Genomic DNA, 16,915 nt, shown 5'->3' on the forward strand with positions numbered 1-16,915 from the left:
TCAGGACATCTTTCATAGGGACATGCCCAGTAACGAACTAACAGACAATGTTATGGTGCTCTCATTGGTTTTGTCACTTTAGTTTCTGAAAAGGTAAGATGGGAGATCCACCAGGTTTATGATGATTTTTTGTATTATGATCTTGGATAAGAACCCTGGTCGGTCTCTTGGGTTCTCAGATTGGTTGTCAGCATGAAGTCTAACTGGGATTGATCTCGGCTCTGAGGGGAAACTCGATCCCAGGACCAAAGTACAACAAACTACGTGCTCCCCTGTTTATTGCTTGCTATAATATATGCAAAAGCAATATTTATGACATGTACCTTTTCTATATCTCTGCATTCGATCTGCAGTAGTGTAAAAGGGGGCACAGAAATTGTTAATGTTCTTGTACTAATTTATTTATCAATACGAGAAGCTGGTTCCAAGAAACTGTGGTGTGATTTTTTTTGTTCTCTTGTTGACGCTGAGCATTTGAAATCTGTATGCCTAGGGGCAGGCTTTTTGGTTTTGTTTCATATGCTTTTGTAAACTATTTTTTACATTATTTTCTTATATTCTGGGGGGGGGGGGGAGAAGTCACTTTATTTATTTGATTTACTTCTTTACAATATTAATTTGATTAATACCAGAAAATGCTATTGATCCACGGTAGAAGGATTTCGGATTTTGGAATCTGGGCCAGCAGCAGGACACAATGAAGGAGTTGTACAGAAAGAACTCTTGAATTGTGTTGATACTGCATTGCTCTGTCTAGCGCATATGAAGCTGATCATGAAGTAGCTGCTTGGCAGTGCCATCGTCGCAAGCTTTGTGAGCCACAGACACATTTCGGCTCAGATATTGCAATATCAAATAGTGTCTTGTTTTCCACAACCATACGGATGTGCATTTCAAAATTCATTGCCCTTATGAAAATATATACAGTATACAGTGTGTGTGTATCTATATATATATATATATATATATATATATATATATATATATATATATATATATATATATATATATATATATTGTTGGTAAAGGGTTTCCATTGCACAGAACATCTCATCTGAGTGAAATATGAGAAGATCCTCTTTTAAATTGAGCAATTGAAAATGTAATGCGCCATTTCCGAATGTTCTGAAGCAGACACGTTTCCTTCAGTGTTAGAAGTACCAACATATTTATGTTTAAAATAGCGCACGTTTATAACCTCATTCTTCAGAGAAAGGGCTCAAATTGGAGAATCCTGAAAGGACAACAAAACCAAAGCAAGCACTGAAGTCTGTTATCTTGTGATTAGATAACATGGTAATTTTAAACCTCACAGAGCAATTTTATAAAAGTAAATCTTTAAAACAGTGTTAAAGAATCCTCATGCATCCATCCAAAACAGGTAATCCTGTCAAATCATGTAACATTTGTAAGTCACCCTGGATAAGGACGTCTGCTAAGACATAAATAATAATAATCAAAGCAGGATATCATTGATGGTCCTACACGTTATAGACCATTTCATGGCAGGTATTTACTCCCATCCTATATGTATATTAAAATCATTGAGGTCGTATGAAAGTGCCTGTTGTCTCCAGAAAACTACCTACCCTATCATAAACAACTGTCACGCAGACGTCACCGCGTAAATGCATACGCACGTAAGTGTAGATCGATGTATATATAGCGTTCAAAGCAACTGTACAGGTTGAGGGTTAGCACAAGCAATGGTGTTGTATGAATGAGAGCAACCCGGTGCTGCGAAATGCGTTTGATTAGGTTTTAAAGTAAATGTTATACAACGATGTCTAATACTACCAAAGCATTGATTGGTGGAAGCGTTTTTATTTATCTTTCTAAAAAACGATTCCCACTGTCCCATCAATTCGGAAAACAGACACAGAAACTTAAAACATATCTAAACATGGTCCTGACATTAATATTAAGTTTTTTGTTTTGTTTTTCATACACTTATACATATGCTTTGTTTAATTAGTTGACATTATGTGTTCTTTACATCAATAATAATATACACTATACATTTGCTCGTCGCGTTTGCTATTACCTGTACCGTAGATCTGAGCGCATTTATTTTTTGTAACAAAATAACATTTGTGGGCGGTGTAACAGGTTGCAATCTGTATTTGTAAACTCTGCCTCCGATACCGTTTACGTGCGCTACAGCTGAAAAGTACCCGGATGTCGAGGACGTCACAGGTTTTACAGTATTCAAAAGCCATCTTTGTTAGCTGCTGTAGAAGAGCGAGAGTTGTTTTACTGTGTTAGAGGCGGCGTCAAACTATCTAACAACAAGAGATGTAAGTACAGATCAGTTTCTTGGCACATGAAAACGGGTTAAAGCATGTGGTATAACGTTATCATAAGTAAATGCTCGGTGCACAACACAAATTAGGCGTGATGAGAATTGTGGTTGCTGTCCTGAAGTGATGGTGCTGAATCAAACAGGTAACGCCGCTAGGTGACTTGAAAAATCTAGTGGGGTGCAACAATTCTTATATAATTGCAGATGTGTTCGTTTAAGTGCTGATAATTGTCTGTTTACTGATTTAATTTAATTGTATTTATTATTATTTTTTGGACATGCGGTTTAAAAAGTTCAGTAAAATTTTAACTTGTTGCGAGGGGTGGGGTACCATAACCGTGAGATGCAGAATCATTGCCCATTTTTAAGTGTATACATTTAATTATCCGGCACACTTTCGCGTACAGTATTTAAAATCGCGATTTGGATAACACCCTTATTTATTTCTTAGGTTTACTTCCATTGCTGTACCCAAAGAAAAGCAATAAGTGCTGTGACGTTGACGCATGCGTGCGCGACCACAAGTATTAATAGCTGGTGGTGTGTGGCTATAAGTACTGCTTTTTTATTTATTCTGCGCAATTTTAGGTTTGTTTTTCTAGTCCTTGCTCAAAGTCGTTTCAGGAGCAAAAATTTGATCCAGCCCCATAGTGACCAAAGTATGCTAAAGAGTCACTTAATGTCGCCATGGATGTTTAGTCTCGAGAATGAACTAAACATTCACCCTACATATCTAATGCATGCTGTGTTGCTGTCGTCTGATACCCCTATGCAGTGCATTTGTCTAAAGCTTCACTGCTTTTGCAAGAATACATATTTTAGTGTAGTTGTGTAACACATGCACTTTAATAACATACAGTTCGTTGATAAGTTTAAAACAATCTTAAGCATATGGAACAGTAGTGATGCACGTGAAGGCTGTATTATTGTGTTGTATAAATCTGTGGAGAGCTGGAAACCATAAAGCATGTGGTTCTGAGAGATCTTTACCTGCATGTGCATGTTCCCTCCTACCCATCTTATTACACACAGCAATGAGATGGAATTGAGATCTGGCAATTGAGTTCTACCATGTATAACTCTTACAGCTCCATCTGTTCCACATGTGTGGCTCGTTGAGAATACAGATTCTTGGTGACCCTTTTGTGTGTTAGTCAGCACCCCCGGTTTAAAACATTTTTTTTATAAAGTCTACACTTACCCCAGTCCAGGAGAGAGTAACCTCCATAAATCACACTTGCATGGTCATTTAGGTTTGTGATTGTCTGAGCCAATGAAAGCACTGTTCTCTCCCAAATTGATGGAACTTTGAATATAGGAGTTCCTGTATGATTTGCTAATGAATGCTATAACATTTTGTTTGGTTTCCGTTAAATTAAACTTGTTTATATACCTTGTGCTGTTTTGCATCCTGTGGATGTGCATGGAGTTTTCTGCTTGTTTTCGGTCACAACCCTGATCCCCTCGCGCTGTTCTCCTACACATGCACACGCATCGCCACTTCACGTGTAAATAACCACACATGGGAACTCCCCCAATGTAGCCTGAGGGTGTTTAATGCATTTACAGACGCTGGATATATGACATGCATTGATTGCAAAACATAATGATTTCAAATATATATCCTTAGATTCACTAAATCTATGCACTTGTTCAATAGACAACAATAACATGTAGTGCTTCACCTAAACGTCAATTGGTGACTCATATTTTTGGTATGAGTCTGTGTAAGCATTGTTACGTCTGTTCACATCAAAAGCATTGAAAAAAATCTGATGTTTCAGAACTATTGGTCTGCCTAAAACAAAAGATGTACTGTACAGTATTAGCATCGAAGGAAATCAAATCTGTTTTCTAACATTTCTGAAGATTTACTTTAATAAATTAAATACACATTCTGTAGGGTCATGAAAATGCCATTTTAAATCTGAAGAGAGTTCAGCTGCATTGTATGCATTTTGCTTAACAGGTATTAAAACATGCTGTGAAATTTACTGAAGAGCATATATTTTCTCATTTTTGATTGCTGTTGTAATTTGTGTGAAACAAGAACATTTGCAGTCTGACCACGAGCAGTAGCCAAAGCTGTCTTATTAAATGACTGATGACTCATCCCTAAATTCATCAGCTGAGTTTATCAATAGTTTCTATAAATAAATCAAGCAGCCACATACTGAGAGACATGTTGACAAGCTCTGACGAGGAATAAAAAGCAGATTCCGCTGTATTCAGTGGGATACAATGTGCAAACATAACCAGATTAGTATCTGTATTAATTCATTAATTCATATATAGAATATATTAGGACTATATCATTTAATTTATATAAATTATACAAATGGAGGCACTTGTAGATAAGTCCTACTTACATTGTATTTATCTATATCTTCAGAACAACCTGTCCAATTTTGTTCTAAATATACTCATTATTTGTAAGACATTCTTAAGGTTTTCGGAACATTACCCTAGGTGCTGTGCTGATAAATCATATCTGGCTTGTCATTGGTTAATATAGGCTATATCTAGAGGACCTTTCATCTGAATTTAACCATAACTTCGAAAGCACCCAATCAAAAATGATAAGGAAGCCGTTTCAGCTTGTGCCTTCATAGTGTACTGCTTGATTTAACTTCTTGAATGTTTTACTCTCTAAATTTGATCCAACATCCAATAATTGAACATACTATGCACAGGACAAGGGTCCTACCACAGGGGAAACCATTCCAGGCCCCTTTCTGTGTATATCTTTGTGTCTGAATGTTTGCTTAAGATTATACAAAGTTTCTTTATAGCACTCATGTGTCTTTTATCAAGTGTTTCAAGTGTTGTGTTACATTTCAGAATGTTTTGTTTGTATGCACTATGGAGGATATCTTCTATATGGAAACTGCAAGTAGTTTTATCAAAGTTTATCAAAGGGGGCATGTCTGTAGGCAAGAATTGTATCTAGCAGTTCCCGTTACAGTACATACAGGACTATGGATTTGAAAGCTACAGCCCCATACCCACCCTACACCCCATTTGACATTCATGCACCATATAATAGAGAAGTTATTAGGAGACAATGAAAAAGCAGATAACCATATTTATGTGACTGTAGAATTGTTTAAATTCGTATTACTATTGCACCTGCTTGTCAAGCCTTGAGTGGGTTGTAATTATCAGTCGTCAGTGTGTGTAACAGTGGGTTTCAACTCCAACTCCAGAGTGCTATTATGGTATTAACAATGTAATGACTGCCATTAAGACATGTCATGTCCATTGTTTTTCACAGTCATGCATGTTGCTTATTTCATAGACAGATTTGAACAAAATGACTTGACATCCTTACAAGCAATTTGCAATCCAATGAAAGCTGCAAATCGGACACTAATTGTAACCTAGCAATCCGTGCAGATCTGCAGAACATTAACCTTGAGAGATGTTGAATTGCTACTGATCGAGAAACCCAGTGGATGTTACTACGTTGATTGCATCGTGAAGATAACCCATTTATGTATTTACAAATCACATGCACCCTTTGACATCATTTTTCCCCTTAATGTGACATCATATATAGAGAATAGTTTAAGGATTTTATAAGACTGCATTTGGGTTTTTCAAAAGTGATTGAAAATTGAGTGCAGATTTATTCAGTGATAAGATTATGCACCTTTGATTTGGAGATGTGTTGATAGTTTCAAACATCTTTAGGAAAATGTATGAAAACAGCAGAGGAGCTGACAGCATTGAGTTATTATATTTCCGTTGTCAAATCTTCTCTCAGCAAAAACCAAGAACAATTATGTTTGTTGGCTAGTAGATTTCTCTACTTATTGTGTTGCACAGTAATTTATTAGGAAAACATGTCAAGTTGCCCTTTAAATCCCTGGATGTACTCAATAACCTGGGAAAGAATGTATGATTTCACCACAACCTTCATTGTACATTTTTTAAGATGAATCAATGTTGAGGTCACTGTCAGCTAGTTTTAAAGAAGAATACAACTGGAATTGCAGCAATGAGACTGTGAAACTCATTAACAGTAGCAGTGTTTTATTGTTCTGATGTTCTGATTTATACAATGGGAACCCTTATCTGTAGCTTATGTCACACTTTCATTCTCTACAATAACCGTTTGTTTTTTGTTTGCTTTGCACTTCCACCAGACTTTTATCATACAATTCTACTCGCCAATAAAAAAAAATATTTATTCATTCATTAAATAGTGAATCAAATATTGAATTAAATGTTAAAGGCACAACATTTTACATTCTTTTCAAAAAAGAATCGGATTACCACTTTGACGTATAAGAGCTTTCTCATTCTGTGACAGGCAGCTGTGGGGGAGGTGAGTGGGCTGTGTACTTTGGTCTGTGTTGCTGTGCAAAGGGAAACAATCTCCCAGTGAGTCACAGGGGCCCCTGCAACCCACGCAGCATGGCTGGAAACAACCAGGCTGGAATGCATTCGTCAGGTTCCAATGATGGTTTTCTTTTCCCGATGACACTGAATGGGGAGAAGGCTAACTGAATTAGTTGCTGTTTTGCTATACCTGTTGAGCACACTGCACTGCTCCCTGTTAGCAAAGTGGCTCTTTATACCCTTGGTTATTAGGTGCCATGGGCATGGCTTTCACTGCCCTCTTAATTAGCCCTTCTATTATTAGTGAAAGACTGTGACGGGGCAGAGGCCATGCATGTTAAAATATGTGTTTCTGTGGCTGGCAGTCATCTTTCCTGAAGAGAAGGGGAACAGCTTGGAGCCAGGATGGCTACCCTTTGCACAGCCACATGGTTTTAAATAAGGTAATTGTTTTGGTGTAGAGTCTTTCTGGGGAGGTTGATTGTCTGATTGAACAGCCTGAGAATGCTAGGTATGCAGTTCCTGGTTGGCTGATCAATCAGTCAGTTAGCCACCTGGAGAAGACACCAGACCATTTGTTTTGGCATTTTGATAATTGTGCAAAAACCACAGAACTGCAGTCTTCCTCTTCTGTGGTTGTAATTTCTGCCGCTGGCCAGCCCTGACAACCCTGACCGCACAGTGAAAGCATAGGTCTCTACTACAAAGACATATCAGGTTATAACAAAGGAGCTCTGTGAGGGGTATTTAATAGCTGATGAAGTCAAAGGCATCTCTGCACAGCGAAGCTATTTCTGCACTTGATTGGCACATTACTTCCATAGCTAACAGCAAGGCATGGAGTGAGTCATCTCCTGCACCCTTTCGGTTGCCAAGGTAGCCAATAAAGGTTTTTTCAAATTTCTGTCATGTTAGATTAAATCTTGATGAGAGGGATCGTTCCATGAAATATAATATCTACATGCGAACTGCAGAAAAACAACATGACAAGAATATGACATATATTCGTGGATATTTAAGTCATGATTTATGAAAAGGTACAGTTTATCATATACTAATGGATATTTGAAAGTCAGGATTTATTAAACGGTGCAGTTTATCAGGCTCAACAAGCTAATCCTCTTGGATGACCTTCTTTATCTCCAGTGTGTTTGAATAGTGTTCTAGTTCAAGTGTTGAATAACTCCTCTCATTATGCAGTCCATCTCGCGTCACTCAGCTCCAAAGAGAGAATGGCTGGGTGAACACCAGTTTTCCTTCAGGAGCCTGTTGTCCGTTCAGCGTTCCTCGTTCATGGAGTTACCACAGTACTGCAACGTTCAATGGGATCACAGTGAGATTCCCAATCAGAGTTTAAAATAATGTATCTCTTGTTTTCAGTTTACCAGTCTGCAGCCATAAACGTTACTGTTCAAAAAACAGAAGTAACTGTCAAATATGAAATTACAATAAGACTATACCACACCTGCCCTAAAGGGTATGGTGACATAGAGCATTGGTAAGCCTGTGCAGAAGCCAGATACAGGGTGTTAAAAGATAAAGATCGTAGGAACACTGCATGCCTCTCTCCATCAATTGTCTGTGTTTAACATCAACAGCTATTAATAACCTAAACTCGTGGGGTTCCCTTCACACGCCCCTCCTATTCCTTCTGCTGTGCTGCAGTCAGGGTATCCTGATATAGCCTAACATACACAGCTTTCGATTGACCAGTTACGACATTCCTTTCAACAGTGTGCAACGCAGTCTATGTCAACTCTAACATGAAGATCCCCCTATAAGCTTGACTGCAGGCTGCAGTGAAATTAACTGGGGACACATCCTCCTAACACAAATTTCCGCGTGCTGTTTACTTGCATTGCTAATTATGCTGACATTTCCCAGCACCGGTTTCATGTGGGCATGCAATTTCTTTTTCAAATCCATCCAATTTAGCTTTGTCGCGGACTGCCATTGAACAGTAAATTGACACCTGTCCCCTCTTCTCTGGCCACTCGGACGGTTGAAAGTGGATGAGCATTAGTCGGATCAGGCCTCTTGTAGATGGCTTGCCCGGATCGAGTCAGTGAGCAGGATTTAATCCTCTCGCTCAGGCACCTGAGCTTCTGATCTGATCGTTAATTCAAAGTACATTTTTTCTTAATCTTAGGAAAAAAAATTGATTCTGAGTGGGTGGAAAGCAAGCTGCCTGAAAATAATTAATACCAGTGTTTCATGTTTCACATGTTCACATCCTTGTTGCTGGCAGTAAGCGCTAGAAACCTCTCCAGAGTTCACAGAGAGTGAGAGACTGAGAGAGAGAGAGAGAGAGAGAGAGAGAGAGAGACAGGGAGGGGCAGTAGAAATGTTCTCTTCTTGAAGTAGGATTGGATTGGATGCATAAAAAGCACTCAGAAGAACAAATGAGAAAGGCCGTTCGGTCCCTCAGTGCTCGTCCAGTTCCTAGCACAGTAGTGTTATTACAGTAACGCCCTTCAATAAATTCCCAGTCTAATGAACAAATGGATTTAAAGAGCACTTGTCTATGATTGCCACTTTTAGACAGCCACTAATTAGTTTTGTTTTTCTAACTCACTCTTTTGCACTCTTTTAGCAACATGATTCAGTTCAGCAACACCAAAATTATGTTTCTTGGAAAACCATGCATTATGACTCAAATTGAACTCGCTTTTGTATACTTACAATTTCCATCAAACCGTCATGTCGTCTGCTTATTGTGATTAGCATCGTCATGTACAATTGCAGAGCCATGTACTATTGATTAATCACAATGCCACCTGGCTGCGGTTAACCTTGTGTTTTCAGGTCAGCTCCAGCCCCCACACAAGGACCCCTCAGTGGGTCAGCCAATCCAGAGACTGGGGGTCCCCCCCCACCACCTAACACCACGAGCAACCGTCGGATCCAGCAGTCCCAAGCACAGGTGGACGAGGTGAGTTCAGAGAGTGGGTTACTGTGCAAACCATGATGTGTCTGTGTGGTAAGATAGGAACTGATGCTATTAATACATTGCAGGTATCCTGTCTGCTTCCCCCCCTGGAACATCCTGGCAATGGAAGCCATTTATTGAAATGGAATTCTATCAATGACTGACATGTAAATAAACTATAACAATAAATAACAAAAACTAGTTTCGATTTCGAATATAAATTCTTATAAATCTCTGTTTTGACATGCAAAAAAATAAAAATCTTACCAAATGAATGCCAGCTTGGGAATTAAAACAGGGACATGTAAGAAATAATAAACATTGGTTTACAAAAGAATCAAAATGAAAAATAGGTTCAATCTTTTTTTGAACCCTCATTTGAACAGTGACACATGCTGTTCATTACCATTCTTGACCCCCTTTCAAAAACACACAGTCATTTCAAAACCTGGCCACTTTTGAAAAGCGTTGGGTTCCTACAGTGTGTACTGAAGCCCGGATTGTTTTATTTGGACCTTTTAAGAGTGAAGGACAAGCCTCCCCTGGTGTAGTGTAGACAGCGGGAGCCAGTGTTGATAAAAAGCACACTTTGTTGATCTAACACAGTCTGAGGCTAGGTGGGAACAATATCAGTCAGTGGGTCATCTCAGGAGAGCTGTCTACTTAGACTGCCAGTGCTGGTCTCCTGCTGGTCTCCTGCTGTAATCCAGTGCTGTCGTGTGCACTTTGTCATGTTAGCCTAAGCAGTGACTGTTATACTTCTGAGCACAGTTAGCAGTACCCTGGGTCTCCTGTTGGCCTCAATGTTAATGAAAATGTTTTACCATATTTCACTTGGACTTAAACGTGGGCTAATTTGCTTTTTAAATGTAATTTTGTGTAAAAAATGTAGTAGGAATCCAGAGGTGCAGTAGAGAATCTGAAGTTATCTCCTATGTAAGACTATGGTATATAAGTTTACCATAGGATTTCTGCACTTTCCCCATGCTTCTCCCCTGGTTATACTGTGCGTTTACCCAAGTTTGCCATGATTTTTTTTTTTTTTAATATACTTTACTTTGACGCTCTGTGGTGTATAATACTTACCTCTGCTTTCACTGTGCTTTATTACACTTTGTCATGCTTTTACAGTGGGAAACTTTTAAAGGATGTTTCAGCCAAGTCCTTTATGCATTTGCTGAAATGCTAGCTGCATAGTTTTACCCAGAGTGTTTGAAGTTTAGGGTGATTTAACAACGTCGTTGGGGTATAGCCATACATGCTGTGGCTATAACCTGCTTTCAAGCTCTTATAACTGTGTCACACGTAGCACCCCATGTGGGTCATTATTTTATGCATCATTGTTCCCTGTGAACTATGCCAGTACCAGACTTCACACAATGTGTCTAACAGATAAGCCATAGAAAGTGTTGATATACCCTGAGGGACTTTACGCCAGCCAATTATCTATGTGTTTTGTCAGGGATGATTTATTACATTTAGTGTTAGGTTAGCTATGAATATAAAAAATACTAGAATAACAAAGTTTGAATACTGCAGTATTTTAAACACCCAGCAGATGGCATCCTACTCCTGTCTTCTTGAAATCTGGGATCTCAGAAAGGATCAATTAGATGACAGTAAAACACATGGGCTATAGGGAGTTGCTATTAAATTGATTCCTATGAAAGATCACATAATTACCATTATACTGCCCATGGGCCACATGTTAAGCACAGGGACCGCCCCCGCCCCTGCTCTCAAGTCTTCTGTCTAGTTTGTAAGTCCCCCACTTTGCCAGAGCAGCAGCCTCCTAAACCAACCAAACTCATCAGAGGCAATTGGGATGAGGCAAGATTCAGTGACTTTGATAAACTTTTATAATAGGATGTCATTTTAAATGTTTGTGAATGAAGGCTGTAGTTTATATGTAGAAAGTAGATTCTATGTCAGAAATCTGATGTTAATCGTGGATTTTCCTCCTCTGATCTTCAGTACCCTGATTCCCTTCACGTGTTCATCGTATAAAGTTTTCATTATGTGTCTGTGCTGTGCAGTTGAGTCATCATTGACTAATCCATTCCGTGTATATGGAGTTTGTGTTTTACAAGCTCCTGACTCAGTGATAGTGGAAGCTCTGTGTGAGATTGTCAGTGGGAATGCTGATCTTTTGTAGGTGGTGGATGTGATGAGAATGAACATGGAGAAGGTCATGGAGAGAGACACAAAGCTCTCCGAGCTGGATGACCGCGCTGATGCTCTCCAAGCTGGGGCCTCCCAGTTCGAAACCAGTGCAGCCAAACTGAAGAGGAAGAACTGGTGGAAAAACTGTAAGGTAAGCCCAGTAAAAGATTTGTTATACTGGATTGTGAAAGGCTGGATAAGCCACTGCTGGATTTTTAAAAACATTTTTACTACCCAGCAGGTTACAGCTTAATCCAAATCAACCTCTAAAAACAACAGTACTCATGAAATTATTCTACACCCCCCAAATAAATTCAAACAGTATGGTTGTACATTGAGTTATCATCATATTGTGCTTTTAATTTGTATTATTTTATAATTCATCCTTTTGTTTTTTGTTTTTTTTAACAGATGATGATCATTCTTGGAGGGGTTTGTGCAATCATTCTAATTATCATCATCAGTAAGTACATTTAATATACTCAATTATCCTTTTTTTTTTTTTTTGCAGTGCCCAAATGATTAAATATAGGACCCAATTCACAAAACGTAAACTCTGGTTCAGGCCCTGGCCCTGCTTTCTGTGCTCGTTAAACCTCAGTCTCCTCTTGAGTGACCTAATTAAGGTATAGTCACGATAGAAAGGATATTAACTGTCTGTATTGAGGGAATTCCACATATTATAGTTACATTTTGTTTATTTACTGGATAGATTAGGGGGGCATTTTTTTACATATAAAACAAAGAAAAAAGACTCTGCTGGCCCAATTTTCCATTCTGATGACTCATTTAACATCATGCTGTTATCGCACTTTCTGTGCTTGCACCAGTTTCATATGGTCATTTCCCTCATAAATTACAGGAAGTTTCAGATTTGCAACACAACTTAACCCAGGACAATATTCCTCATTATATTTAACTTCTTCCCTAATTCTTGATTATTCAAAATAACACTTTCATGATGTGGAGTTTAAAAAAATGAACAAACAAAAAGTATTTCAGATAGAACACTTTTATTATTATTATTATTATTATTATTATTATTATTATTATTATTATTATTATTATCATACCTGAATAGTATACGTTTTATATAATCTGATGTGAATCTGCTCTTCTTTTGTTCATTGCTAGCAGTAAGCATTATAAAACAGTGGCTTATATAAATGAGTAACCCAGTTAGGTAAAACCACATGCTCTGTGTAAGCTGCGGATAGTGTTTTGAGATCTATTGTACAAGGAGCAGGCAGACGATTGGTCGCTATGGAACCAATAAGAGTGCAGCGTTCACTGCCTGTTTTCTGTTACAGCTATTGAGTAGCTTGAATATATTAAAGGCTGTATGACACAGAGCAGGTTCGGGTCTTGTAAACAGAATCAGCAACGTTATATACACTCATCTCACACACATCTACCCGTGTGCTCGTCTCTTATGAAGCAACACCTCCTGAAGACTTACATAAACATTATTAGTCTAGATTGATTCTGCTGATCTAAAGCCCGTGAAGGCCGGTGTGTTATGTAACACTTTTACACAGAAAGTGGGTTAAATAGTCATCTATAGACAGGCATTGAAGATTCTATGTATGTGTGTTTCTCAAAAGAAAACTTTTTTTAACATGTATAATTTAGAAATTTCAATGAGAAATATGTACAGCTGGTTTTATGGTGCCCGATTAGCACTGGTCTAAGACCTAAAATAACATTAGTTAGTCCAAGATTAGTGTCTTTCTCAATATCTATGTTTCTTTTTGTATTTCTAAATGTAATAGTAATGGATGATACGCTTATAATTATGAGACCTAAAAACATCACATACACAAAAAGCCACAGAAATATGTACAATTGCAGAATCGTGTTTTTAATTCAGACAGATTGTTGCCCCTTTATATCTGGATCATGTTCAGAAGTGTGTGAATGCGTTGGACAGTTTTGCACACGAATGATTTACCTGAAGGACTCTGTGCTGTTTTAGAAAGTGGAATACTGTTATACAGCAGCTCTGCTAACTTGTAAATGTTCTGCTTCTCTTTTCAAATAGTTTATTTCTGCACCTAAAGAGGAGAGGGAGTGACAATGCAGAAGACCCTTGTTTTCCTTGGACCGTACCGTTTCTACATACTGACCTCTGCATACAAGTCCCGTGGTTGTTTTTATTTTGCTTGTAAATAATGTCATCTGATGGAATAGCGTGGTCATCATTACTGTTATATAATGAGAATGATCTGTTTCAGCTATACCAGCTAAATACTGCCAAGTGTTCCTTTATCATTGCTTGTCTGTCATGTGACAAGTAGCACCCCTTCAGAATCCTCCAGTCTGTTTGCCAAGCAAAGATATTAATGGCTACAGTGTTTCCAGAAGGTGACAGAAATACTGCTTTGTAATCGGAGTAGATCCGTGTCCCGTAATGTCATTTTAACGTATCTATTCCTGATGTGAGTGGTTGTTTTACATGTAAATTCACTGAATGTCTGGGTTTTTTGTTGTTGATTTGGTATTGGTGGCACATACGGTCTTCTTGTTTACAAAGACAGAGCATTAAAATATTAAGGGGAATGTAAACCTGTGTTTCATACTAACAATATATAGGACCTGTCTAAAGCCTTAAAGCATATTGAAGTGCCAATAGTTTATTGAGATTGGGGCCAGTAAAATCCAGTTAGTTAAAGAAAATGCAAACTACTGTAAGTCAACAGTATATTTACAAAGTACCATATATTGTATATTTGCTCTTTATTTTTGCAAATGGGATCTTCAGTCGAGTTTACCAAACCCAGATTTAAATAGACCCAGATTGCAAGTGCATTAGCTGAAGAACAGCATGCGGTTCATATTGGGAATGAAAGCATGTACTGTTCCATAATGTAGATTTCTGCCTCAAGCAACATTCCGCATTCTATTTTCTTGCAACTGCGGCTCTGTCTTGTAAAATAGTGCCACACTCTAGCAGTGCCTTGTATTAGTCTCACAACAAGGCTTCACAGTGCAGCGATCTGTAGCTTAAGCGCCAAGTGCATTCACTAGTGATACATGTTTTTGTAAATGTGGTGGTGTTGTGCCTTACACTTCTTAGATTGTTTAATAATAAAAACGTGGCTGTCCAGTATGATGAGTACAGTCACGGGAACTACAGTGTTATTCACTGGGACTATGATAGCTTTGTAATCACCTGAGATATCTCTGAACCAAAACAGCATGTCAAAGCACAAATATTTAAACAATGATTCAAATCATAGCCTTCCTTTACAAAACGAACTGAGCAACGCTTCACTGACAGTGACAGCAGTTACACGCAAAGTTCAACAGTATGTAAGTGCATCGGAAATATAGTATCGGGTGCTGTGTACAGGGCGTGTTTAACCCCTCAAGGTCAGAGCTGCCAGTAAACCCACGCACGGTTTGCTCTGCCCTCTTCTGGGGTGAATATCTGTGTATCAAACACCACCCTGTATGATATTCTACATTTATTTTAGGAATCTCAAATAGTTTGAACTAAACAACAAACAGTAGGATGTCTAATCTAGTTTACCATTAAAAAATAAAAATAAAAAAGTGGCATGTGTTTAATTATTTCCACAGTGTAGTTCCCATTGATTGTATTCTGCTGTCAACTCATTTGGCTAAAAGTATTTTGATACGTCTCAAACTTTTTAAATCTTTCAATATCCTTTATTGCAACTTTTCTGTATTACCAGAGTTAATTGCCTATGTCTGTTAAGCACAAGTAGAATAATGAGACATTATATTAAGAGTATACAAAAAACAAGCATTCCAAGTTGTTTTCTACTGAATAAAAATGCCTTTGCCTAATTTGCGTCTTAATGGAGCTTCTTACTTGTGAAGACCAATGGTATTGTGTAAGTGCCCCTGCTGGAGGTCAGTTCAAGGTCATTCCCGATTCTGTAATGTTATGTTTGGGCATTGCATGGAAGTACTTTGTTTATTTACTGGATTTTTTATTTTATTTTTTATGTTGCAATGGTGATCCTGTTTACAGAGTTTAATGTGCATATTAATGTGCAAATAAAAGTTTCATTACAAAACAAAATCTGTGCCTCTGTTTGCATATATCATAACACTGTTCCATATACAAAGTATGAAGAGTTTCAATTTGATGGCTTTTTAACTGTTAATAATAAATTATAGGGAAGATACTTTGGAGGGGAGGGGGCGGGGGGTGCTGGAAGACTCTTAGATACCCTAAAACTTCATAAATGGCACAAAAAAAGAACATCATTAAGAACCATGTTAACCATTTCTTAACATTTCATGAAACTAGACACTACATGGCAGATACTCATTCATCATTTTTACAAACACTTCTCCAACCAATCAGAAAGCATTAATCATAATTGTATTCAGTGTTAATGGAGCTTCCTAAAACAAACGCAGCAACTTGCATTGAGCAGTCTCTATGGTGACCCTGATTTATTTAGGTTTTATAGGATTTATATATAAGCCCCTACAGTGGCCTGTGTTTCTATAAGATCACTGGATATTTCATTGTCTTCTGTATTTGTGCAGTAACATACTGTATCGGGGTCAGGGTCCTCCTGGTATACCCTGGCTCCCTGGAAGGATTAAAGACTGCTGTAGTTTACTTGAGCATCATTGCAGATCAGGTCCTCCCAACAATGTTGCACTTGTACTCTGATGGCTATGGCTACTTTCAAGACAATAATACACCCCTTCACTGTTCCACTGATGTGGTCATCTTCCACGGATTGTTATCCAATCGAGCACGTCTGTGATGAACTTGAATGACACAATCGCCATCCTGATCCTCTGCCTATCTCTCTGCACCAATAGCTTGAGATATTTCACTGGAGAAGAAACTTGACGATCTTGTTTATCTACCTGGTTTAGTTTCTTAAAGTTTTTCCTTTGAGTCCAGAGTGAGTGTTTTGAAGAAATATATATTTGAAAAGCAATTGGAGAAAATGATCAAAGCCCAGTATTCAACAGTTTTTTCCTTAATAACGTCTCCCTCACGGAATTGCAGAGGAGCATTAAAGGACAAAGAAGCCCAGATGCATGTTTAAAGGATAGCAGTTATGGAAGTGAAGTAGGCAGTGCCTTTGTTGTAAAAGTGTGGAGGGAGCATTTATTGAAGGACACATTAAAGCAAGAAGTGGGGTAGCATCAAAGGAGATGATCCACCTCCAGAAAGCATT

The 16,915-nt window shown here is 38.2% G+C and overlaps 1 protein-coding gene across 1 annotated transcript; it reads left to right on the forward strand.

The window, feature by feature from the left end:
* Positions 1-1,052: 1,052 nt before the first annotated feature.
* On the forward strand, positions 1,053-15,789 carry LOC117423725 (vesicle-associated membrane protein 2-like). The gene is made up of 5 exons (XM_034039846.3): positions 1,053-2,297; positions 9,452-9,578; positions 11,731-11,889; positions 12,150-12,201; positions 13,780-15,789. Coding segments are annotated over exons 1-5 (357 nt in total). The 5' UTR covers positions 1,053-2,295; the 3' UTR covers positions 13,797-15,789.
* The last annotated feature ends 1,126 nt before the right edge of the window (positions 15,790-16,915 follow it).

This window comes from Acipenser ruthenus, chromosome 17, assembly GCF_902713425.1.
Source record: "Acipenser ruthenus chromosome 17, fAciRut3.2 maternal haplotype, whole genome shotgun sequence".
NCBI lineage: Eukaryota > Metazoa > Chordata > Actinopteri > Acipenseriformes > Acipenseridae > Acipenser > Acipenser ruthenus.